This window comes from Tarenaya hassleriana, unplaced genomic scaffold (assembly GCF_000463585.1).
Source record: "Tarenaya hassleriana unplaced genomic scaffold, ASM46358v1 Cleome27, whole genome shotgun sequence".
NCBI classification, from domain to species: Eukaryota; Viridiplantae; Streptophyta; class Magnoliopsida; order Brassicales; family Cleomaceae; genus Tarenaya; species Tarenaya hassleriana.
The window spans coordinates 1,787,508-1,812,423 of NW_010965946.1; the positions used below are offsets into that span (position 1 = coordinate 1,787,508).

Below are 24,916 nucleotides of genomic sequence, written 5' to 3' on the forward strand. Positions count from 1 at the left end.
TTTCCCTATTTATCCGTTAGGGTTCTCATTATATTTGTGTATCAATACCTTAGTTACCATATATATATACATAGATATATCATATGTTCGATCTCGCGTATTTTTTCATTTAATAATATATATATTATTATAATCAAGCAGTTCAGTGATAAAGGAGTTCTTTCGTGATTAATATATTCTTTCTTTGTTGCCAAAGCGATATGTTGGAGCCTTTTTCTTTTAGTCTTTCGTACCGCGACTGATTAACTAACCATACGACTTACACGGAAATATGCATGGACATGGAGGGCATTATGGTAACTTGAGGATATAAATGAGAAAATGTACTAATTTTAAAATAATTTTCAATTCAATTAAAAGTTCAGACCAGAAAAAAAAACCTTATCAATAATCTGTCACGTAAATCCGAACGCTCACGGGAAAAAAAAATCTAAAGGAGAAAGAAAGTGATTTTTTGTGTGAAAATAAATTTGATTGGGATTTTAAAGAGGAAGGGAACCAAAAAATAGTTTTGAAAAATATTTTTTTTTTCAAGATGGGTTTAACTATTTAAAGAAATAAATATTAGGGTTTGTAAATATTAGCCATATTATATATTAGGGAAGAGTTCGGTAAAAAAAATAGGTTAGATGTGACAATTTTTGTTTAAACATATATATTAAATTGAAATAAATACAGCGAATACAATGAATAAATTGAAATAATATATGAAAACAAAAAAAACAATAAATCAAATATAATCTTTTTTTTTACTGAAAACTGAATCAAAACGAAATCCAAGTCATATAGAAATCATTAATTGATAAAATAAAAATAAATAAATTTAAAAACATCGAATAAATATTAATTCATGATTCTACAAATAAAGCATTTGGAAATTCATACATTTTCTCTAATTTATATTCATGATTTCGGTGGCAAAGCAGTTCTCTAATTTGTATTATTTACACCTTTACATAAAGAACTATATTAATATAGATGTAATCAGTGACTTCTCTGCTTAGTTTTCTTTGCAAAACATTAATTATATAGAAACTAGATTATTTTTTAAAAAAATGTAGTTAATCATTCATCTATAATCTATTTAATATGCAGACCAGCACATAACATTTATTAACTCTTACATATGAACTTTTTTTTAAAAAAAAATTCTTTTCAATTTCATAAACAAATTAATGGACAAGATTCTTAGCTTTCTTTTGAAAAAAAAAAGATTCTTAGCTTTCGTTATCCATCATTCGAGGTTTTTGCGCGTTTAATTATCCAATAAAACCAAGTAATCATGCATACACTGATCCCCACGTCCCAATTTAAATATTGTAAAGAAAAAGTGTAGCATTTCTATATAATGACAAAACACACATAATTATTTTTTTTTTGTCAAAGAAAACACACAATTATTAGACGTGATATAGAATCCACCCGCATATAACTCCGATACAGAATTCGTCTCCATTCTTTTTCCTGTTGGTAAGTAAAAATGCTAATATATACAAATCCCACATTTTTACTATTTTGCCCATGTATGTATGTATACGTATAAATGTGTATAGTACACGTGTACAAATACATAATAGAGTATTTTGGCGTAAAAAATGTTTGCCTTCATAAAAAAATACACAATAGAGTATTTAATATACAATTCAAAGATTAATGATGATGATTATTATGCAAAGGATACCATGTGAATTGGTTGAAAATTAGGTCTTTTAACTTTACGGTCGGAGTTCGAATCCTCTTAGTCTCCTCAGTTGTGAATCTATCAACTATGGATAATCTAAATTGATTTATATCTTTCGTGTAGTTTGCAGGCTATTACACGAGAGCGAAAATTTATCCAATACACATCCGTAATTTAGTGGCTGCAGGTTCGCACGTTATAAAAAAAAAAGTGATAAATAATTGAGGGCAAAAATAAAAAAGGGGAGCGAAGACAAAAAGCCGAAGCATGGGACTCGGAGGCCATCAAATCAAAGGCCTAACAAAAACAATCGCATGAACACAAATCGAATAAAGAGTTCAAAAATGGTAGTGCACATTCCCTCCAATCTCCGCCGTCCAATTTCCATTTCCCTCCTAACCCCCTCACTTTTTAAATGTTCACAAAAAGTACCCATATTTTTATATTAATCGATTTGAACAAATTTCGTGCGTATTATGAAATTAGAAAATCACACACTGTCAAAAATACAAATTCAAAACAGAAGAAAAATGCAACGGTAACATAATATCATTAAATTATATAACTAACAAATATATTCCTCCATTCCAAAATTTGTATATGCAATTTTATGCAGAATGATTTAAAATAGAATCATTTATAAACAATTCGTTCTAATAATTTTCTACTCTATTTTGATTACAATATATTATGGCTTGTTTGTTATATGGGTTATTTGTCCTATATTTAACTTTTGTTATTTCATCCGCAAACAAAAAAATGAAGAATAGAATCAAGTTACATTTTCTATATAAAATCGTCACATTTTTTTATCTCGGAAAAAAAACCCAAATAATTCTTAGAATTCGTATTTAATTAGCCGACACATGGATCTATATTTTCTCGTCTAAAATTTATTTTAGAATAAAACGGATCTATATGGGTTCGAGTATTCACTTGGAGAGGGATTTCACATAGACTTTTCTAATCTCTTGATAGATATAATCAACTGTCAGACTATCAAAATAAATAAATAAATCAGATCTTTATTTCTTACTCCAAAATATATAATGAAATGTGAAACTGTGATCAAGCCCGAATGAAACTGGCCGAGTTTTTCATTTGCTGTTGGGCCTTAAACTGTGGACCGAATAACCAGTTCGAGGCTAAAACTAAGCCACGCGATCTAGCCATCAGAATTTCTGTGTTCCGCAAATCTTGTGAATACGTTAAATTGCCATTACCATTTTGAGGAGGGGCCATAAGCGGCAGGCGATCTAGATCTCGAGCTCTCTTGTTCTTCTTCGGTGAGTCTCTCGTCTTTCGATCTCTCTCTCCGTCTGTATGTTTACTGCTCCTCTGTTGGTTTTTTCCGGTTCCGCGATCTACGTCTCGAGAGTTGTTTGTGTCTCGTCATTTCCAGATCTGGTTGTGTTCTTCCGTTTTTCTTGTCGAATCGCTGTGTCTATCATGTTTTTTTTTCCTTGGAAGTGCTGGATCTGTGTCTGCATGGTTGAAATGTGTGGTGATCTGAGTTGGTTTCACGGATCAGGCCGCTTTGATAAAAATCGGGTTTCAGATTTGAATACTATGTGGATGTTTTACCGGAATTATATCCGTGCTTAGGAACCACCATGTGTATTTGATTCCGAACTACGAATACAGTTGGGATCCGGCTTTGCTTGGATTGTTTTCTCAGTTGTTGAATGAATCTATCTGTCGAAATGCGATTTGAATTGAATCCTGAATCTGAATACGTTTGTGTGGACAGGATCGGAAAATGGGGCTGTCTTTTGGGAAGTTGTTCAGCAGGCTCTTTGCCAAGAAAGAGATGCGTATCCTTATGGTGGGTCTTGATGCTGCTGGTAAGACGACCATTTTGTACAAGCTCAAACTCGGTGAGATTGTGACCACTATCCCAACCATTGGTGAGTGATATAACTAATCCTCCTCTATCCTGCCTGTTGTTATGAATTCCGAATTCTGGATTGGGATGGCTGCTTTTGCATCTTGGTATTGTGGTTTATAAATACAATTAACTGGATTCTGAATGATTCAGTGTCTGGAGCTGACAACCATTGTTTTATCAGGGTTCAATGTGGAGACAGTGGAATACAAGAACATCAGCTTTACCGTCTGGGATGTCGGGGGTCAGGACAAGGTATTGTCAGATGCACTTCCTATTGCTTTTCACGCTTGGATTCAAGGTTTAGTTTTATTTATATGTCAAAAAAGGAATTCATTTGTGAAATTGTGACTATGTCGTAGTGTTCTCTTATGAGCAGGATCCAACCATGGCTACTGATCTATATTTAATACTCTGTCTCTGAATATGCTTATCTAGGTCCAGTGCTGGTATTATACACTCATATACCGGCTCTCTACAATTGATAAGCTAAATCATTATCTGCCAGAATTTCTAGTAGGACCTTTGATTGTCGAAGGAATCATAGTTTTCTGGTTGACATTGCATTATATATATCATTCTTCTTTTGTTGCACACACTCTTGCTGTCATCTAAGCGCTGCTACCCGATGTGATAGTCGGTTTATGTTAACTTTTGTGCCATTATTCTTGATCATCCAGATCCGTCCATTGTGGAGACACTACTTCCAGAACACCCAGGGGCTTATCTTTGTTGTTGACAGCAACGACCGAGACCGTGTTGTTGAAGCCAGGGACGAGCTTCACAGAATGCTGAACGAGGTGAACAAATTAAATACTCATTTATCTTGTCTCTAAGAATCACGATTTACCAATTTAATATATGTAGATGCAATCATTTTGCTCAATCTTTTTTGTTTGGCTGAATTCCGCATCGGCAGGATGAGTTGAGGGATGCCGTGCTGCTCGTGTTTGCTAACAAGCAGGATCTTCCCAATGCAATGAACGCTGCCGAGATCACTGACAAGCTCGGTCTCCACTCTCTCCGCCAACGACACTGGTGAGCAAAAAGCCGAAATTGGCCACACACTTGTTCAGATACATATATATACACACACACACACATGTCTAAACCCGTGGTTGGACTTGAAACAGGTACATTCAGAGCACATGTGCCACCTCGGGCGAAGGTCTGTACGAGGGCCTTGACTGGCTATCCAACAACATTGCGAACAAGGTAACAGTCTTAACTTCTCTTTTTCCAAATTCATTCATTGAGCTTTAATAAAATGGGTTATGGAACGTGGATCCATTTTGCAACGCGCAGGCATAGACCAGAGGCATGTGTCCGAGCCATGGACCTCGACAACATATAAAGTAGTCAGAATCCTCTGTTGTCTCTGCTTGTTTTGGTAATCTTTGCTAGTGAAACTACTATTTGTTGTCATTCTTCACTCTCTCTCCTTCGTTATTCAATTTCAAACTATGTTTTGTCTCTTTGTACTTCCCTTAATAATTGAAAAATCTGATTTTTCTCTAAATGAAGCAGTTGGTATTTTGGTAATCTCGTATGATTTATAAATCGGTATATCATCATGTCGGCCGATATTATGATTCGAATATCAGAATTGTAAGGTAAGCTCCATTTGTTATATATGATTCAGTTGGGAAAACGGAAATTACAATTAGAGCATAGACCTAAAAGCAAAAAAAATATAAAATTCCTCACGGTATATAAGATAGATCCTCCCTTAACCGTGGAGCTCAAGCAGCGGAAGGTGCGGTGACGAAGTTGAGTTGTCCTGCTTCCGACAGTGCATCGATGAACGGCTTTAGATTCACGGGCTCTGCCTCTCCGTCACCGGCTGCAACGGATTTCTTGTAATCCAAGGAATCGTCGCCGTAAATGTCCCACCACTTGTTCACCAGCATCTTCATGTCTTCCCTCTCCATGTTCTCTTCTTCCCCAGTGTACCTCCACGGCTTCGATCCCTGCCCTCGATCGTACACACAACTTCAGAATCGCCAACCCATATACATATATATATATATATACATGTATATGTGTGTGTAGATATATATACAGAGAGAGAGAGAGAGTTTACTGGAAGAAGCCACTCACCGCTGCACAGTAGTGGACCACTTTGACTTGGCCGAGTTCGACGTTTTCAGGGTGACGCCACAACATGGCCAGGACGAGATTGTATATCAACGGAATCGGCTTGTATATCTTCTTGAAATACATGTTCAAAAAGTCCTGCACCCGCCACAAAACACATCCACGATTATTCCGAACATACAATATAATCGACGAGAAACCATCACATACAAAGTTGGATGAAGACTTTATGATAAATGTTCTCCCAAATTGACATATATCAGATATTATATTTTTTTTTAAAAAAAATTATAAAGAAAACCCTCTAAATATGTACCTGTTCGGCGAAGGGAGTTGGAGGTGTGATCTCGAGGGTTCGGAGGAGATCCTCGTATGTGTCGAGGTCTGGCTCGAAGACGAACATTCCGGCGTTAAAATAGAGAGCCGGCGGGTCGCCGAGCTCGCCGGGCCATTGGACCTTGTCCGAGCATTGTTGGCAGTACCCGATCTTATACTGAGGAGTGTGGCTCCACGTCTTCTCGCAGAAACAGTCCATCACTGCGTAGAAATGGCCGCCAGACAGATCGAACAAGTGGTCTATGTTGTCGTACACTTGAATGTCTCCGTCCAAGTAGATCATCTTGCTGTATTCCACAAACTGCACATACCATATAAAGCTTTTATATGGAAACCTTCCGAACAGGAAAAGGGAAAAAACGATGACGAAAGATACCTCCCAGATACGAAGCTTGGAATAGTTGATGACGTAATAAGCCATGGCGAACCCGGTCTGGTTCTCGGGCGGGTAAACTGGCTCGATCTCTCGGACGATGCAACCCTGTTCCTCCAGTATCCTTCGATGTTCCTCCGGTACGTCCGGCAATACCGCCACGACCAGTGGATAAGCCGACTTCACCTTCCTCAGCCCTTTCGCCAGACCCACCACTCCCTTCACGTAGTCTCCGTTTCCCGCGAGGAACGTCACGTACGCCCGTCCCGGAATGCCGTCGGGCTTCCTCGTCACGGCGGCTGGTTTTCCGGCGACTGAGGTGTTGACAAGCTCCGGTGCCATTTAAAGAATTATGTCGCTGAGTCTGTCACCTCACTCGGGGGGAGGGGGGGTTGATATAGCCGTTGAGTACGAAAAAACTGGAGTTTTCTTTGGCCGCGATCGCGGGATCTGGTCCGTACACGTGTCCGAACGGTGATCGGACGGTGGTAATAGAGGTTGAGGGAAGGTTCTGGGTTTTGTGGGACCCTTTGGTAGTATATACCCTTCTATTTTTTATTTTTTTTCTAATTAGGTCTCAAAAGGCAAGTTCCGAGCGCAGACATTTTCAATGGACTATGACTTCCCATAAAGTTGGGCCTACCTGACCATTGGGCCTCTATGAATATTGGGCCCGTTTACACATTTTTTTGTGTGTGTTATTATTAATCCATGCATGAACGGGCGATATTAATATTATCCTCTCCTGATATTTATCAAAATCAAAATCACTATTCTATTATTATATTTCGAGGTTTCTAAATCTCTCTCTTTTCCCCTCCAAACTTTGCGCGAAAATGACGGGTCTCGATTCACACTCATCCACGGCCATGGGGAATGTTTTTGGACAAAAGGGTTTTTTATATGTTCTGTTGCGTAAACGTTACGTACATTAGTTGTCCATTTCTTCTTTTTTTTTGTTGGAAAAAAAATAATTAAAACCGAGAGATAAATGATATATATATATAGTATATAAGAGTTGAATCTATTCTCTTCAGATATATATATATATATATATAATTTCGTTTGGAGCACAACAATTCAGATCCTATAAATATTTTTTTATAACAAAGATGGTTCTTGTACTTTCGCTCCGACTACATTCACCATAAATCCGGGATCAGTCTCTTCATATGAATCATTTTGGTTCAGAAATTACATCTCTTCCCACCAGTGGAATTGAACCTAAAACTTTGAAAATGATTTTATCACTTCTCAACCATTGGACTACCAACTGTTAGATAAATATAAATATTATTTTGTATATCTAATCAAACAAGTCTGCTAATAAAACTAAACGAAAAAGGATCAAGTTCCATCGCTTTCGGCATCGAATAGACGATCAAGATTAGATTTGGAAACCTTTCATTATAAGATAGTATCAAACCGGTCCAAAGATACTTCAAATATCAAACTACTTTATTCCATGATTATTTTTTGTTTTATGAAAACATAAAGAAAATGTTGTTAGGACCACTTACTTGGTAGACACGCTGATCTTAATTATCAATGTTTCATTCAAACGGAATATCACAGTCTATTGGAACCATTGTATCTGTCCTTGTCTCCGCCCGCTTGTCAGCAACTTCACATATAACATGTATATATATATATATATATATATATATGTATATACTAACAGTCGAATATTTTGCTATTTGATATATAATCCATCCGAATTATGAATTTTAATCTTTGATTCGCCCTAATAATGAGTCGAAGTGATTATTATAGATCATTTTTTTATAATGGAATACTCTATCTGCTACCTTTCGACGTGTTGATTAGGTAAATTTATTATCCGAAAACAATTTTTTTATATGGATCTTTGATCCAAAAATTACGTCTCTTCCCCTCATGCGGGATTGAACACTCGGTATGCGATGGTTCCCCACCTTGGAACGACCACTCGACCATCACCGTGATTATTATACATCCTGATAGTTTGTATTACGCGATACACACTTTGAAGTTTGAACAGAATCATGTATATGGAAACCTAGATTTCCGATGGATACGCGTTGACCAGAATTTCTCCTTTTGACCGCATCCATTGGACACGCTTACCTTACCTCCCCCATCGTCATCTCTCTCTACGTCATTTGCCCTACGTCATCAGTTCCACAATATATCAGGATGCATTTGCAATTTTCTTTTTCGTAATGTCGAATAATTATTTTTTCTAGTTATTATGTGCACGAAAATATTTTTTTAGTGTAATTTTGATCATGTATTCATATATATATATATATTGCCAAGTTTTTATAAATAAAGATTGTTAACAAAAAATAAGTGAATTAAAAATAGGTATGGTTACGTGTTAGGGCAACCAAAAGGGGAAAGAATGTAATAAATGGAGAAATAAAGAAGTAATCGAATATGTAATTTTTTATTCTTGGGATTTTCTACAATAACAAAAAAAATGGCAATTCTAAACAACTTTAAAATATTTACTAATTAATTCATAAATTTACAACACAAACGTTGTCTGTAAAAAATTCTCTTTTTTATTTTAGGATCATCATATATATATATATATATATATATATATATATATATATATATATTTTGTAGCACCCATATTCAGATATTGTCAAATTTAAACTGCAAAGTAAATACATTTAAAAATGCGATCCCGTTGAGTGTTATATTACATTGATTATGTCGTGTCAAATCTGATTTCGACATGTGCAAATTAATGGCAAATGGGAGAAGAAGAGAGAATTAGGGCCGTGTAGTGTAAGTAAAGAGATTATGTGTGTGTGTGTGTGTGTTTTGTCTGTTTACTTTTAAGACATCATAATGTCTTCGAGCTTGAGCCCTACCACCACTCTGCCACTTTAGATACCAAAGTCATGTCCTTTTCCACCCTCCAAATTCTCGTGAAGGTGAATTAATTCGTACTAATTGCTAAATTACATATAGTAATGCATAATAATCGTGATTTTGGGTGACTGATATATAATATGTATCTATACACTATTCTTACGATCTGAGTTTTTGTTGATAATTTATATAGGAACCATACAAAACATTCAAATGTTTGGACTTTCCAATATATGACCGGAAAATGTGTTTAGTTAGCTTTTTAAAATGCTATATTTGGAAATCTTTCGACCTTTTTAAAAAAAAATCCAAGTTAAATAATTATGTCATTTTCTCCTAACCCTAATTACTCAAAAGCTTATGTTTTTTTTCTTCATAAATCATCTAACATGACACATCAAGACCTTTTCATGGACCCAAATTATACCACACATTGTCAACTGATGCAACAATTCAATGAATAGGGTGTGACAAATGAAAGCGAAAATAAAAGGTTATTGCAATATTGGAACGGTTCCCTAATTCACTGCCCTCACCATTTTCAACCAAAACATCACGATGATAATAACCTATATCTAACCATTTTTTCTCCACTTATATTTGCTCGTTGGTCAATCGACACGTCATCGCTTGTTTTGTTCGCCGTGTTAAGATGGACCGACACGTGTCTTTACACGTGATTATACACTAAAGCCATCAAGTCTTTTATGTACGATTGGTCATTTTGAAAATGAAAAGGAGTGGCTTTCCGATAACCATGGAGGCTGCTACTGTCGCAAATTCAATAATTACTTGCACAAAATAATCTTTATATATATATATATATATATAACATATAGTGTCATGTAATGTTATGTATCCATCCAGATATCTGAGCCGATCTTTTTGTTATGCACAAAAAGAAAAAAATGACTTCGATTGACGCATTTGAAAAAATGGGATTGTACTTAGTTTAGAAATATTCATGAAATACATATGTCTTTTATATAACCCATATTGCGTGGATCCATCGAACTATAAATTATAGAACGTGAACGTTGTAACGAGTGATGTTCGTTAAAAAAATATATCAAATCAAACCGGGATTATATATATAACCAGATGTAAATCGGACTAATTAAACCAAGGCGCGATATGCAAAATTGACCACGTGGGAATTATATATGTATACAATACACATCGATCAAGTGTTTAAGTAATATTTTAGTGGGATTCAAAATACCACAAAACATGATTATATATAAAACATAGCATAACATGTACTTCATATGCTTTGAAGATTAATTTGAAAATGGAATGAGAATTAATAATTGCCTCTTTTTTTTTTTCCAAGAATAACAATGAACGAATATTACCCCCGGTGGGTCGGACCCAAAATTCCTTTGAAATCTTTTTGACCAAAAAGACCGGTACATAATATCTTCGTCTATATATATTAATTAACATCAAAAGGTTTACGACTTTATAATATATAGTTGTGAAAATCCATGGAAAGAACGGTCCCTACGAGATAAGTATCAGCATAAACTATGGGAAACGAGAATCTATTCGATTCTGTAGGGATATTGTTGGAAGTAATTTTACATTTAACTTCCCATTATGTTAATGGTCTAATATTTTCTCCATGTTTTTTTATAACATTGGAAACCCCTATCCTACAATCCTTCGGGCAGGACTTTCGTCGCGGATATGAGAAAATCCAAACCCACGTACATGAGTATAAAACACATACGTGAGAGGTAAATCAGTCCAGAAACTGATATTTTCTTCGAATGGTCTGATATTTTCCCATTATGTTAATGGTCTGATATTTTCTCCGTGTTGTGTTAACTACGTGATAACCACCTGATACTAGTTTTTTTTATAGAGAAAAAATAATAAATAGGGATAACATGTTTGGTGTCTAAACCAAACAAAACATACAGAAATACACTATCAGTATTGTATTGCTAGAGATTCAAAAGCACCAAAGTGTTCGGATTTCAACTCAACTATTTTCAATGCAATGGATGGAGGTATGTTTCGTTTCAGAATTTATTTCCGCATACATGCTCGCTCTGATGTAAGAAAACTGTTTATATAGATGATTGTGATTTAAGATGAGTTTAAATGAAATTTTAAACTATCACGTATATCATTAATGTTCGGATTTTGGTAGATCTATAAAAAAAAAAGTATTATTGTGATCAATGATAACGTGATAATACAAATAGAAGAAATCAGTTTGATTACTGGTTAAATAATATAAAACTTTATATGAATTAGTTTGTATAGTAAAAATAAAATTTGTGTTATTAGGATATGTGATATCAAGAATACTATTAACTCAAATTCGACCACAGGTGCGATTCTTCGGTGCAATGCATTTAGTTCTAGAAATAGATACGATCGAAAAGCTAAAAGAGAGAATCATTTCCAGCTAATTGTCTAGAGGACCCAGAGCAAATCAAGAATTTCTAGTAACGGAATAATTCTTTATAGTATGATATATATATATATATATATATATGTCTTACAATATGGAAAATAAATATTCACATGAACTTCTTCTATTTTTTTAGAGATATAATTAGACATAAATTCCGGTAAACTTTCAGATTATAAAAAAAAATTGACGCATTCAAAACGACCATATTACGACGCCTTTGATCATATATCTTGAAAATATATTTTAATTAAGGATGATAAATAGCCCGTACAGAATTTTTACGGTTTTGCATTTATACATGTAAATGGTTAAAATCTAGGATCTGGACTAAATTATAACATAAACTATTGTGTAATTTTGAAAATTAAACAATCTAGATTCGAAAATATTTGTAATCCTAAACATTTTGAATTTTCTTTATGTTTGTTTTATATATCGAATTTAGTTGATTTATAAATTATCTTAGACTAATAATGAATTAGACTAAATAAGTCATAATAATTAAGTTAGTAACAGAGCGAGCGAAGACGTATCTTTGACTTTCTTCTGTCTGAAAAAACGCACTTTAGTTTCAAAAGCAAGTCCCTAAACTCGCCTAACACCATTTCTTATTTGACTTTTGCTTTAAAATGTCAATAGTGAAACAGTAATCGATTATCAATATTCGAAACAATTAGAAGTAAATAATGTATAATTCAATAAATTGATGGTATTGTATTCTTTCTTTGTTTGTTACAATTAATGTTGCTTCACTAACAAACAAATTCCACCCAATAATATGGTTTTAAATATACATAATCTCCCTTTAAATGAAAAGAAATTAGAATTATAGACGTTTTTCAAACACAATAAAGGGAAAGTGTTAAGACACGTTTTTTATCAATATTTTATTGGCACGAAATCTCTATCATCCATCCCTAAATTGTGTGTACGTGTAATTACGACTTTTTGAAATGATTTTGATATAAAATTTTATATTTTAGACCAAAAAACTAAACTTAACTATTTGTCCAAAATAAAAACGCATAGGGCAGTCGCTGTGGCACGTCTGCGCGTACTGAGGGGCAAAAAAAAATATACGAAAAAGAAAAAGAAAAGGAGTGCGTGTTACTATAGATAAGGAGAAGTCAAAGGGTCAAACTTATCAATTTAAAATTAGGGAAAAGAAGGAGAAATGGGCGATTAATTAAAATAAAACACATAGATTAGTAGCAAAGTTATGCTTTAGAAACATGAACAAGGGAAACATATTAAAAAAAAAACACGCTTGTGCCGTGTCCTAATCACTCTTCCACCTCCGACTTCTTTCAACATAGAACAGAACCCCACAAAAATTTAATAAATATTTTTTCTCCATGATTCCTTTTGTCGGTTTCCCTATATAATGCTTAATCACATGTTATCTAATCCAAATCTCCCCAAGCATCGGATCTCCCTAATCTCTCTCTCTCTCTCTCTCTCTCTGGTAGCCAACAAGATCAATGGAAGAATACGAACAAAATTCAGTTATTCCCACTAACGATGAAGATTCCGACGTACGGAAAGGTCCTTGGACCGAGGAAGAAGATGCCGTCCTCATCAATTATGTCTCCGTTCACGGCGAAGGTCGCTGGAACAACATCGCTCGCTTCTCCGGTACGGATTCTATACACCCTCGAGTACATATATATATACATACATACACACACTCCGAACACGGTTATATATATGTATGTAATCATGGACGAATGTGTGCATGCATGCAGGGCTTAAGAGAACTGGAAAGAGTTGCAGACTCAGATGGCTAAACTATTTGCGTCCAGACGTCCGACGAGGAAACATCACTCTCGAAGAGCAGTTTCTGATCCTCAAACTCCATTCTGTCTGGGGAAACAGGTACGGTCGGTCTTTATATTCCCCATGCATGTCTTCGATTATATTATAATCACAATCCAAAAGTGTTAATTTGTAATGAGTTTAGTTCCAAAAATTGTGCAAAAAAGATGAAATTTTTCCGTACGGATTTTGATAAATTAGGTGGTCGAAGATTGCCCAGTATCTACCTGGAAGAACAGATAACGAAATAAAAAATTATTGGAGAACTCGAGTTCAGAAACAAGCCAAACACCTCAGATGTGAAGTTGACAGCAGCCTCTTCAAGGAGACAATGAGAAATGTCTGGATGCCTAGGTTACTCGAACGAATCCACGCCCAGTCATCAGCTTCCACGTGTCAAACCGGAGAATCCGCCGTCACCGAACCGAGTAGACCCGTTTTCGCCCCGACGTCCGAACCGGGTTTGGATCAATTCATGAGCGCGGACCAACAGTTCATGGCGTCGGAGTTCTCGGCGGCCTCGTCGAACTCGCTGGAGACGCAGTTTTCGACATTCCCCGATCAGGGTCATGTGAACGGGTCGGGTCTTGACCCGTTTCAATCGGGTTTGGATGAATTATGTGATTGGAGCTATAGTGGGGACGAGGTGGAGAAATTGTGGAAAGACGACAGTTTTTGGAGCTTACAGGACCAATTGTGCGACCAAACATCGTATTCGTACAACTAAATCTTCAGCGTTGAAGAAATAAAATACTTTTCCCGAAGAATTCAATTGCGTCACGTTTGGTGTAGCCATTCGTTCGTATATCTTGCGTGATGCCATTTTAGATACGGCTTGGTATACGGAAACTGACTTCATGCCGTCCTCCTCTTAATTTTGTTGTCTGATTATGTTCCGTTCATCGCGCAAGGAGACTGACGTGTATATATATATATATGTGTGTGAATTATCACATGTACGTAACTCGTAATTAATTACCAGGAAAATTAAATCATTGCTCTCTTATGCTTTAGTCTTACCAAATCTTTGACTGTGTCGGCTTGTTGAGAGGACACGTGGACAGATGGATATGATACACAAGTATCTTGATTTTTTTTTATTAAATAAAACACGAATTGAGTAATTAATTACTTTTGTTATATGTGTAAAATTATGTGAAGATGTTGTGTTGGGACTTGGAACTGAGTCAAGTCACGGGTGTTTCCGGTCCCATGAGGTGCACAATCGGTCCACGGCCTCCCTGACCGAAGCACTTACGGCCGCAAACCTTGAAATACATGTATTTCTCTTACCTTATTATTATTACATTTTTCTTTTTCAACGTAATTAATCATGATTTTGCAACTTCATTAATTAGACTGATTTTTATGTCCAAAATATGTAGACAAATAGTAATTTAAATACCGGCAGCTTTCATACAAAATATCCCTAATCCATTAGATATTCATTTAATATGAAACTATTTATTAATAAGCATGGTTTATCATCCCACATCCACGATATTCTTTTTTTTTTGGGGTCTAAAACCGATATTATTAATTTATGTCTCTAGTAATGCATGGTTGCTGATATTGTACCCTAAAGCGGGCCTACTTACATGCCCCCATTTTTATTTAATTAAAACAGTTATTTTTTTTTTTATAAAATTTATAAAAATTCGAATAAAATTATTAAATCCCCTCCCCCCTATATATTTATGAAATTCACTTTTAATAGGTTATTGAAATCCTCTTAATAATTGATCACCGACGTTTATTTAGTTAACGTGAATGCGGTTATATTTCGTCTAACAACATATAGGTTATGGTGGCTATTTAGTTTGCATTTTGTAAAAGTTGGAACAGTTTTGTAGTGATTTTAAAGGAATGAAATACGAATCTTGAAAAAAAAATATATAATATAAGAGAAAATAACATATAAATATCTAAATTTTTATTAAAATTCTATATAAATACCTGAACTATAAAACTTCCATATAAATATCTAAACTTTTAAAAATCCTATATAAATATCTAGAATTTTAAATTTTTTTCCAAATAAATACAAATTTCAGGTATTTTTCAAATAAAAATATGTGATGTCATTAACAGATTTTGGATTTATTTGGAAGTTTTTCAGAAGTCTAAGTATTTATGTAGAATTTTAGATAAGTTCAGGTATTTATATGAAAATTTTATAATTCAAGTATTTATCTGAAATTTTTATAAAAGTTTAGATATTTATATACGATTTAACCATAATATAACTAAATAGGTTAAAATATATCAATTAGTTTTTATATATATATATACACGGAGGTGCTGCTGAGTTCGTTTAAAAGGAATGCTGTCGGTAGTTCAGACTCACTCTACATCACATTATAGGCATTAGGCACCATTAATGTTAATTTGGTCCGACATTTGAAATAAAACGAGAAACATTCAAAGACGGCATTGCAGTTGGTTCTGAGCTCATCATTAGAATTAGGTATTGAATTAAAAAACGTGGGTTTTCGGTCTTGAAATTTATATTATAGTTGTTGACTCGATTGGTTGGTCAAAGTACACAAGTTGCCAAATGCATGTGAACATGCAACATGTGTATGTATATATATATATATAAAACAACAAAGAGATAATATATATTTGGTTTTGAAATAATTAAGATTTGTTTAGTTAACAAATCGTTTTTTTTATAGGTGTGAAAGAAGGCGACATTCCGACCGGGTGGAAATGCTTTTGACTTTCTGATTTTATTTACAGTTTTTTTGTTGGGTCATTGCTTACGGTCCACTTTCTTATTTTTATTAATTTCAATTAATTTACGGTCAATTGTTATTGTTTCTCAAAAGGGTCATAAAATCATTTAAAAAGCTTAAGCTCAGTTTATCATCCGAGGCATCTCACATCTAGAAGGATCATTTATTTTAAATATCATAATATATATACACACACACGCACTCATATATATACATATATATTAACTAACATTACATATGTCTATCGAAATGTATCACAAATCAAATTCAGAAAAATAATACTTGTGGATATTTGGTCAGTATTTTTTTGGATGCCCAAATATACTAATTACATAGATACAAATATTTAAAAGCAGAACTTTAGAAATAATTAAGTTTTTTTCAAACATTTATAAAAGGATATTTACATTGGATTTTTCGATTATTTAAATCGAATTTTTATAGCCCATGAGTTCCTATAATCATATGGAATATCAAGCCCATATACAAGTGGCCCAATTTAGCAACGCACCATAGAAGAAGACGACAATTGAAGTTAACATCTTTGATATAGATTCCATTCGAGATGGACGTGGAAATCTGATATGGTAACATATTGACAGTAAAACTTTATACAACTGAGAAACTTACTTTTTACAGTTGTTACGATGAATCAATCAGTCATGTGCTTGGAAGCATGATCATATCCAAAGATGATTCTCGATGATTTTCCAGGAAAACCCTCCGTCCACGATCTTGCTTCCATGCATCGTCTCGGCGTTGAATTCGTTCTTGTCCCGACGCGACAAGCTGGTAAGTACTCTCCTCCTCGTCTCGTCCCCTGGGGTATTTCCGTAATTTTTCACCTCCGGGGACGGAGCCTCGCCGGGCGTGAGACGGCAGCTCATCAATGCTCTGAGGAACAACACTAACGACGCCATATGCATGTGCATGTGCGTGTGTGTATATTAACGCATGCATTTATATGCACCAATTAATGGGTTCACACATATATATATATATATATATATATATATATATATATATATATACAAACATATATGTGTGTGTGTCTGTGATTTTGCGCTTGTAAGTCTTAACAACCGTTGCTGAAATTGATAAAAGTTGGACGAAACGAGAATGAAATGTTTCTTGAGGAGAAAAAAAAAGAAATTTTCCTATCCAATCCTTCTTGTATCAGTCAAAGATTGTTCGACAACCTTTATAGCGTCCACGTACGTAAAGGGTTTCTTGATTTTTATCCTATGGTTTACTTATATATATATATATAATTGCAGAAATTAAATAAAAAAAAAAGACAAATAAAAAAGAACGAAATTACTTTTATTATATCTATTCTTCTTCTCTTCTCGTTACATTACAATAAAAATAAAATATATATTTATAAAAAAAATAAAAAATAAAGTAAAAAAGAAATATAGACACAATTAAAACAAATCAGATACACAATATTTGGCATAATGATATTGTATCCATGATTATTCTCCATCATATCTCAAAACTTATTTTACTCCCATCACATAATTATTTTTTCATTTTAACATATATATCATTTTCTTGTTTCTTTTTAGAATCTTTTGGTGACATTTTCTAACCTTCAAATTTACCACATCCATTTTCATCCTTACCATAAAGTTCTGAAAAAAAAAACTTATATATATAGCAAAACGGTACTATCTTATGTCTTATGAAAAATATATCTAAAAGACTTCAATTCAAAATCTTAATTTCCCAAAACCTCCAATCAAATTATACTTTTTTTAGTCAAGGATTTTCACAATAAAAATATTTTTATCTTTCCCAATCCAAATTCGACTCTCCAATCGAAGAAATGCATTGATATGGATTTTATTAATCTTTTAAAATCGTAGTTGAGTTAGATGCACGATGAAATTTTGGATTATAAAAAACAATAAATAAATAAATACATAATTTTGGGGGAGATGGTCAGAGCAGTTCCATGTTTACGTGCATGTGCCCGTGAGTTCTGTGTAACTCTCTCCTCTCCTATGTAGAGAGATGTCAATTGTATTGAGTTAAATGGTTTAGCCCAACCCAATCCGATAATAATACTTTATGGTTTAACCTATTTAGTTAATTTTATTAAATGGATTAGATGGGTTTAACCCATTTGGGTTATGGGTTGAATGGATTTATCCAATAAACCTATTAAACCCACTATACAATTAATCTAAATTATATGATTATATAAAAATCTGACTTGTAATTGAACAAAATTATATTAAAATCGAATTCACGTAATCATATATATATATGAATTCGAATCAGACAAGATCCTATATAAAAATCGAATTTGAATCAATTCGGAATTGAACTTAATCATATGTAAAAACCGAAATCGAATTGAATTCGAATTGAATGTCCTATGTTCGAAATCGAATCGAATGAAATCATATGTAAAAATTGAATTTGATATAGAGTAAGAATCGACCGAAATCATATATAAAAACCGATTTTAAATAGAGGGTAACTCTATGTAGTATGTACGAATTTGAATCGAATATGAAGCGATCAGAATTCTATGTAAAAACTAAATGTGAATCCAACACGAATCGAACCAAGAATTTTTATAAAAAAACAAATCCAAATTTAAACAATCCAAATCTGAATATGCTAATTAATAAATCAATTAGAATGAATATGTTAATTGGGTTTAAATGAGTTAATTGGGTTAATCCAACCCCTTTAGTTTTGAATATAATATCAACCCTAAACCCTAAACCCAACCCATTACATCTATTGATCCAAACGGCTTAAGTTACCCATTTTGACAACCCATTAAAATCTCTAATTCCAATGTAAAGGCACAATCTTTTTACACACACCACCGCATCAACAGGAGCCAAACTTACTTCTTCATTGGCAGAATCTTAATCGGACCGGTTTATGGTTAGTGTTGGAGTCCGTACGGTTGGTTTGGGATATCTCTGCACGTTAATTTATATGCCCAATAGATTATTTTATTTCCAATTTTCTTTATCAATCATATCAACCGATTAATTATCTGATTTTTTTTTAAAAAATTTCACGTCAAACAATTTCAATCTTCAGTCCTTCGCAGACGGAAAAAGGGTATCTCTCTCTCTCTCTCTCTCTCTTTTTTCCCTCTCTTTTGTTGAGCCCTTTAACCCTTTGCGATCAGCGGCGTTTGACGCCAGTTTCTGGGTTTAGGGAAAGGCATAAAATAGAAGTAAAAATGCTGCGTGACACAGAGCTTACAAAGTGTGGCATCGCCAAAGGCTCGACGGTGGAGGTGAGCTCCGACGAGGATGGTTTCAAAGGGTCACTGTACGTAGCCGTTCTCGAAGAAACCCCTTCCAAATCGAAGCGTAAGAAGCTTTCGGTCCGCTACTCGACGCTGCTCGCCGATGACGATTTCACTCCCCTCCGAGAAACCGTCGACCCGCGCTTCATCCGACCGGTGCCGCCGGCGGACATTGTCGCCGCCGTCGAGAAGTTCGAGGAAGGAGACGTCGTCGATGCCAGCTACAGAGATGGGTGGTGGACTGGGGTGGTGATGAAGATTCTGGAGGGTGGAAGGTATGTCATCTACTTCGATAACCCACCTGATGTTATCGAGTTCGAGGGCAAGGATTTACGGGCTCATTTCGATTGGATCCACGGCAATTGGACTCGAATCGAAAAGCAGGTACCTTTTTTGTGGTTTCTCGACCTAATAGCCGTTCCTCTCTTGTCGATTGATTTCGTATGAACAAGTTTTCAGTTTGATTCTTTTACGATTGGTTTTCCTGCAAAGTATTGTACTCCTCCACTGTCTGCATGCTGTTGTCGTATGAATGTGATCACCTTGAGTTATGATTCATCGATTTCCTTTGTACCCAACCATGAATTTTCCTTCCGTTTCAGTAACCCGTTTCACTTTTTTCCCCTTTTAAGCAATTGAAAAAATCTGCATTTAGCTGCGGGACAACAGTGGAGATGAGGCCTGACTCAGAAGATCTATGCGACTTTTGGATTCCGGCGGTAATTATCAAGGAGAATGAGGGTGGAACATTCCATGTGAAGCATAAGTCTTTGACGAAAGGTGTTGATGCAGAATCCATGATATTGAGTGTTGTTGATTCACGCTGTATCCGACCTACACCTATGCCTTGTAAGGACAGAGAGTATGCTTTACTGGAACTTGTTGATGTATGTCATGTTCGGGGATGGCGTGAAGGTGTGATCACTAGGGTTCTTGCTGGGAAAACATACACAGTGTTTTTCAAGAGTACGAACGAGAGTTTTGATTTCAATCACTCTGATCTAAGGCCTTCTCTGGAATGGAAAGATGGGTCGTGGCAGATGGAACCAAAGGTATCTTCTTTCTTTTCGTGTTGCAGAGAATTCGATGGTATTTCAATTCGGTTTTAAAACTGAAAAAAATTGTATTTTTGTTTTGTGTTCCAGCTTAGTATTCCTCTGCCAGATCTTCCACCGCAATCAGGGCACATCAACGAAAACGCCGACAACTCTGAGCAAGTTGTCGAGCCCGAGAGAATTCAAAGTGCCGCCCAAAGCAAAACCAAAAGAAGGAGGACTCCTTCCAAATGCTTAAAAAAGAAGCGGGGAGATGGTTCAATTGTCGTCATTGAAAGCTATGCTGTGTCCTCGGCAAAGAAAATGAAGTTAAGAAGATGTTCTACAGAGTTTTATAATGGAGGATGTGATGGAGAGGGCGAAGCTTCTGTCTTTACTAATAGAGCAAAGAACGTTCAAAACACAACACCTGTTGATGAACAAGCTCATCATGGTTTGTCCACTCCAAGGACAACAAGTACAAGTAGGGCAATGGCAAACAGTGAAACCTCCATTGAAAGTGAAGCTTTGATCAGCAAAGTTGCAGCTGTGAGTTAAATATCTCTCCTTTCTTGTGCAAATCCATCCTTTTAATTTTTTTTCACTTTATTGAAATTCTTTTATAGTGTTTTTTTTTCGTATCGTCATGAAAAATTTCTTTAAGTTTTCTTCCTAATCATCCTCTTGTTTTGTCAAGTATGGCTTCATTTGCAGCATGAGAGCTTTTCCTGTCGAATACACGGTTCTAAGTTGGTTGGTAGTGACGGTCTGAGGCGGGAAACCTTGTATTCTCCCCATGAGAGGACGGGTACTCATTGTTCGTAGGATGCTTCTTGAACTCATTGATTTAATAATTATGTGCAGAGAAAGAAACTGCAAGTAACTCGGCAATCGGGTGGTAAGATGGCTAATGCTGTGACGAATGGGAAGAGTCCTGACAAAGTCCAACGAGCGACGACAGCAAGTGAGTGATCTTCCATAGAAACTAAACGTTTTTTTTTCAAAGGCGATACTGTTTTTAGCATCGTGAAGTGGGTTTATGAAACGTATTTCCAGCAAAAGAAATTGATTCACCCGTCGTCATTGGCATAAGAGCAGCTTTGGGAAACAAAACAGAGGCCACTCCCGGAGGAAAAACATCTCCGAAGAAAACACCTCAGACGAAAAGGAAAGAGAAGGGCTCGACAAATGACTCAGAAAGAGTGGAGGTGAAATTAGTTCACCAGTTCATACTTAGCTTTGTTAACTCTCTAGATCTCGTGAAAGTAGTTTACCCTCGCAATGTTTGTCTGCTTTTATTTAGGTTTAATTTATGCAGGAGACTGAGGAGCAGATAAACAGCAGCAACAACATTCAAAAGAGGAAAAGAGGCCGACCACGTAAAATCACAAGCCCAGAGTTTTGTCAGACAGGTAGGTATTGGATTTCATGGTTAATCATATATATATTATATGCCAACTCCTGCAAAACATGCATGATGATCAAAGTATGTTTATTGCATCAAGTTATGTTATAGTTTGTTTCCGTGAAACCTTTTTTTATCGATGTTGGGTAAACTTGTAGATCAAAACACGTCCGATGAAAAGACAGTTGAAGCTTCTGGTGATACCGAGGCTGCAACTGAAGATAGCAATAATGCCGTGACTGATGATGATCAGTGCCTCAATACATTGATCGCTACATTGGTCGGAGTGAATTCATCTTCTGCTGCTGAGAAATTAAGTAAGTCTTCTAATATATCTATATTCCACATGTATCAGTCAGTATCTCTGACCAGAACTGAACCGAAGTTGGTTTTAGTATTGCTGAACTGAAGTTAGCTGAACTGAAGTTAGCTGAACTGAAGTTAGCTGAACTGACGTTGGTAGTAGCATTACTGAACTGGACTGGACTGAAATCGGCATTGGTATTGATGACAATAGGAATGTTCATGACGGATAACATTGATATGGTTCAGGGCTATCCTCAAGTGCAGCGAACAACTCTCCGGTTGAAAATCAGATTGGCCTTGTTGAAACCCCGATGAAAGATGCGGCAATAGTTTTGCCGTTTGTAAAAAGGTCGCCAATATGGGAGACCGTCGAAGGGATGGAAGTCTTCAAAACCGTACCACAGAGACCGCATTTCAGTCCGTTGCTCGAAACCAGAGAAGAGTACCGCGAAGGGTCAGCCATCGGCATGATGGTTACCTTCTCCAGGCTGCTCGAGAAGGTCAACGAACTGCAGTTAGACGAGCCCAGAAGCACCCTCGAGAGCATCAACCAGTGCCTTCTCGATGTCGAGAAACATGGATTCGACGTTGCATCGCCTCTATGCAGAATCAACGAGCTGATGTCCATCAAAGACAAGCAGATTGAGACGCTGGACAGATTAAAGGAGCTCAAGAGAGAGCTGGAGGAGTGTGACAAGAAAAGGAGCAAGTGCGAGGAAGACATTGAAGTTGTCAGGGTCAAGTTTCTTGAACTGCAGAGCCAACAAGCGGGATTGATGAAGCTGAAGGAGTCGATGGATAATGACAGAGCTCGGCTTCAGTCCCAAGAAGCGGTACTCGATCAGACAATCCAGAATGTGGAACACGAGTTCCAGAAAACCGTCCACGCCCCTTGGAACACCAATCTAAAGTAGAGCCGGAGAGACTACAATCTGCACATCTGATCTGAAAATGGAACCAGATTGTAGATAAGGCTCTCTTACAAGAAGTATGGTGTAACCTTTAGGACTATAATCCTTTTGGGCAATCCGCGGCAGACAGGGTTGATCATGTTCTTACGAACTAGGATTCGCAGCAGTTGCATTAGTTGTGTTGGTAGGCAGTGGTATTATGATAGACCCTTTTTGAAGTGTTATGCCTTTTGTCACCCATTCCATTCCACATTGCAAATGCTTTGTTCTAGCTTTTCGATTCTGTGAAAATATATATTTTTTTAAAAAGGTTTTTTTAATTAATTATACCCACAAAGCCACTAGCTACCATAATGAGAATTCAATCTTCTCACCATAAAACCCAAATCCAGCAGAGCAGACCCTGAACAAGCTTTTAGGCCAAAGCACAAAAGACAGAAACAATGGCAAATCTTCTGCTACATTTGTATCTGTATATCAGCCCTAGATAGAGAGTGAAGCTTCCAATAACAAGAACAACAGCAGATTTTGTCTTCTTCAAGACAAGGAGAAACAACTAACTTACCAAACACAGACTTGGAGTGGGGTCTAATAACGATTATAGTGTTTCCCATAATAGTCTTCACGTCTCTGGCGTTGAAAACCACCATAATTTTCGTGATGCTGCATCGGAGGATAGTTCTCCACATGGTTTGGATACCTGTTCTTGGAATCTGTAGGCAAATTGCTTCCACCATAGGGAGAGTAACCCTCAAACTCGGCATAAGGTAACTGTCTATAACTACCATAACTCAAGGCTGACATTTGCTGACGACGCCTCTGAGCATCAACTTGAAGGAACTCTTCCCATTGTTTTCCATTCATTTCCCTTAGCACAGCCAATTTCTTCGTGTAGCTTTCTCTCATTTCCCGGATCGCCTAAAAGAAACTCGCATAAACAACTGTCAGAAAGTTGAAATTCCAGTAAACATGTGAATACTTTTCTTGCTCAAGTTCTCAAAGAATGCCGTCACTGAAATCATCTAAACTCGTTTTTTTTTTGCATCTACCAAGAAATTCATCAGTCACTGGATCCCTTACCTCACGATGCTTGTTATTCTCCTCCTCTTCGTCCTTATCACGAACCCTTTCCAGCTCCATTGCCTCTCTCTTATATTCCAGCTCTAGCTCTTCTAATGTCTGCGGGAAAGAGGGTCGTTCAAGCTGATGACTTAACTGAATATCAGAGCCCCGTCTCTCATGATCCCATCTGTCAGTTCTATAACCATTCATATCCGGCTTTGGCCTACCATAAGGCTTATCCCATCCACTATATCGGGGCTTTCCAGGAGATTTAGAATGGTTCGAGCGGCTCTGAGCTCTGTCACTACCATAAGCTTCATGAAATGTAATAATATGTTAACTGCTTGATATAGACATTGGCGAAAAGAACAGCTACAGTAAGAAGTGATCTCATCTTCAATCAGAGAAACCAACCATTGGACTTCGAGCAAACATTCAGTAAATAAGATCATTTCGGAGAATGTCGAAGCCATTTGGAACACCAACAGAGGTTACTTTAGTATCATACACAACGCTAAAAAATATTGACTTACCTTTAGCTGCAAAAGAAAGTTAAGGAACAAAAATATTACTGACAAAAAACGAAGAAATGTTCCGCAAAGACAGACTACAGACAATTACCAGTTCTCTATCCATTCTGTAAAAGTACCCTATCCTGTCCCTACCTCGTGGAGATCCCCGGGAAAGTTCCTGC

At 36.0% G+C, this 24,916-nt stretch overlaps 5 protein-coding genes across 9 annotated transcripts in view; 3 read left to right on the forward strand and 2 right to left on the reverse strand.

Annotated features, from left to right (window-relative positions):
• Positions 1 to 2,854: 2,854 nt before the first annotated feature.
• On the forward strand, positions 2,855 to 5,043 carry LOC104817446 (ADP-ribosylation factor 1). Its single transcript, XM_010546647.2, has 7 exons — positions 2,855 to 2,967; positions 3,432 to 3,588; positions 3,751 to 3,821; positions 4,247 to 4,366; positions 4,486 to 4,604; positions 4,700 to 4,781; positions 4,872 to 5,043. The coding sequence occupies exons 2-7, from the start codon at positions 3,441 to 3,443 to the stop codon at positions 4,875 to 4,877; spliced, it is 546 nt and encodes a 181-aa protein (XP_010544949.1). The 5' UTR covers positions 2,855 to 2,967; positions 3,432 to 3,440; the 3' UTR covers positions 4,878 to 5,043.
• A 96-nt stretch (positions 5,044 to 5,139) lies between these two features.
• Positions 5,140 to 6,714, reverse strand: LOC104817444 (galactinol synthase 1-like). Of its 2 annotated transcripts, none has more exons than XM_010546646.2 (4): positions 6,376 to 6,714; positions 5,980 to 6,300; positions 5,667 to 5,801; positions 5,140 to 5,536 (listed from the first exon to the last, which is right to left on the reverse strand). In XM_010546646.2, exons 1-4 carry the CDS (start codon positions 6,712 to 6,714, stop codon positions 5,309 to 5,311), a joined length of 1,023 nt encoding a protein of 340 aa, XP_010544948.1. In that variant the 3' UTR covers positions 5,140 to 5,308. The 2 variants fall into 2 exon arrangements, with proteins under 2 accessions (XP_010544948.1, XP_019058482.1); XM_019202937.1 differs by having other exon boundaries at positions 5,393 to 5,536; positions 5,650 to 5,801.
• Positions 6,715 to 13,059: 6,345 nt separating this feature from the next.
• LOC104817447 (transcription factor MYB108-like) lies at positions 13,060 to 14,616 on the forward strand. The gene is made up of 3 exons (XM_010546648.2): positions 13,060 to 13,300; positions 13,411 to 13,540; positions 13,682 to 14,616. Exons 1-3 carry the CDS (start codon positions 13,147 to 13,149, stop codon positions 14,205 to 14,207), a joined length of 810 nt encoding a protein of 269 aa, XP_010544950.1. The 5' UTR covers positions 13,060 to 13,146; the 3' UTR covers positions 14,208 to 14,616.
• A 4,702-nt stretch (positions 14,617 to 19,318) lies between these two features.
• On the forward strand, positions 19,319 to 23,434 carry LOC104817448 (DUF724 domain-containing protein 7-like). Of its 3 annotated transcripts, none has more exons than XM_010546649.2 (8): positions 19,319 to 19,888; positions 20,137 to 20,556; positions 20,650 to 21,087; positions 21,403 to 21,502; positions 21,595 to 21,746; positions 21,857 to 21,950; positions 22,102 to 22,260; positions 22,496 to 23,434. In XM_010546649.2, exons 1-8 carry the CDS (start codon positions 19,436 to 19,438, stop codon positions 23,161 to 23,163), a joined length of 2,484 nt encoding a protein of 827 aa, XP_010544951.1. In that variant the 5' UTR covers positions 19,319 to 19,435; the 3' UTR covers positions 23,164 to 23,434. The 3 variants fall into 3 exon arrangements, with proteins under 3 accessions (XP_010544951.1, XP_010544954.1, XP_010544955.1); XM_010546652.2 differs by having other exon boundaries at positions 21,860 to 21,950; XM_010546653.2 differs by having other exon boundaries at positions 21,637 to 21,746.
• Positions 23,435 to 23,551: 117 nt separating this feature from the next.
• Positions 23,552 to 24,916, reverse strand: part of LOC104817449 — a 3,132-nt gene continuing 1,767 nt past the window's right edge. For both annotated transcript variants that reach the window (XM_010546655.2, XM_010546654.2), the window contains exons 4-6: positions 24,888 to 24,912; positions 24,241 to 24,536; positions 23,552 to 24,078 (exon numbers count right to left, since the gene is read on the reverse strand). In XM_010546655.2, the coding sequence (XP_010544957.1) occupies positions 23,749 to 24,078; positions 24,241 to 24,536; positions 24,888 to 24,912 (651 nt within the window). In that variant the 3' untranslated portion in view covers positions 23,552 to 23,748. The remainder of the gene's footprint in view (positions 24,079 to 24,240; positions 24,537 to 24,887; positions 24,913 to 24,916) is intronic.

Excerpts from the sequence above, each read along its gene's own strand:
- LOC104817444 (XM_010546646.2), bottom strand. The coding sequence starts at position 6,714 with ATGGCACCGGAGCTTGTCAACACCTCAGTCGCCGGAAAACCAGCCGCC. Across the intron at positions 6,301-6,375 it reads CCAAGCTTCGTATCTGGGAG|TTTGTGGAATACAGCAAGAT; the intron begins GTATCTTTCGTC and ends TGGTATGTGCAG. Across the intron at positions 5,802-5,979 it reads CAACTCCCTTCGCCGAACAG|GACTTTTTGAACATGTATTT; the intron begins GTACATATTTAG and ends TGGCGGGTGCAG.
- LOC104817446 (XM_010546647.2), top strand. The coding sequence starts at position 3,441 with ATGGGGCTGTCTTTTGGGAAGTTGTTCAGCAGGCTCTTTGCCAAGAAA. Across the intron at positions 3,822-4,246 it reads ATGTCGGGGGTCAGGACAAG|ATCCGTCCATTGTGGAGACA; the intron begins GTATTGTCAGAT and ends TTGATCATCCAG. Across the intron at positions 4,367-4,485 it reads TTCACAGAATGCTGAACGAG|GATGAGTTGAGGGATGCCGT; the intron begins GTGAACAAATTA and ends CCGCATCGGCAG.
- LOC104817447 (XM_010546648.2), top strand. The coding sequence starts at position 13,147 with ATGGAAGAATACGAACAAAATTCAGTTATTCCCACTAACGATGAAGAT. Across the intron at positions 13,301-13,410 it reads CAACATCGCTCGCTTCTCCG|GGCTTAAGAGAACTGGAAAG; the intron begins GTACGGATTCTA and ends GCATGCATGCAG. Across the intron at positions 13,541-13,681 it reads CATTCTGTCTGGGGAAACAG|GTGGTCGAAGATTGCCCAGT; the intron begins GTACGGTCGGTC and ends TTGATAAATTAG.
- LOC104817448 (XM_010546649.2), top strand. The coding sequence starts at position 19,436 with ATGCTGCGTGACACAGAGCTTACAAAGTGTGGCATCGCCAAAGGCTCG. Across the intron at positions 19,889-20,136 it reads GGACTCGAATCGAAAAGCAG|CAATTGAAAAAATCTGCATT; the intron begins GTACCTTTTTTG and ends TCCCCTTTTAAG. Across the intron at positions 22,261-22,495 it reads TTCTGCTGCTGAGAAATTAA|GGCTATCCTCAAGTGCAGCG; the intron begins GTAAGTCTTCTA and ends GATATGGTTCAG.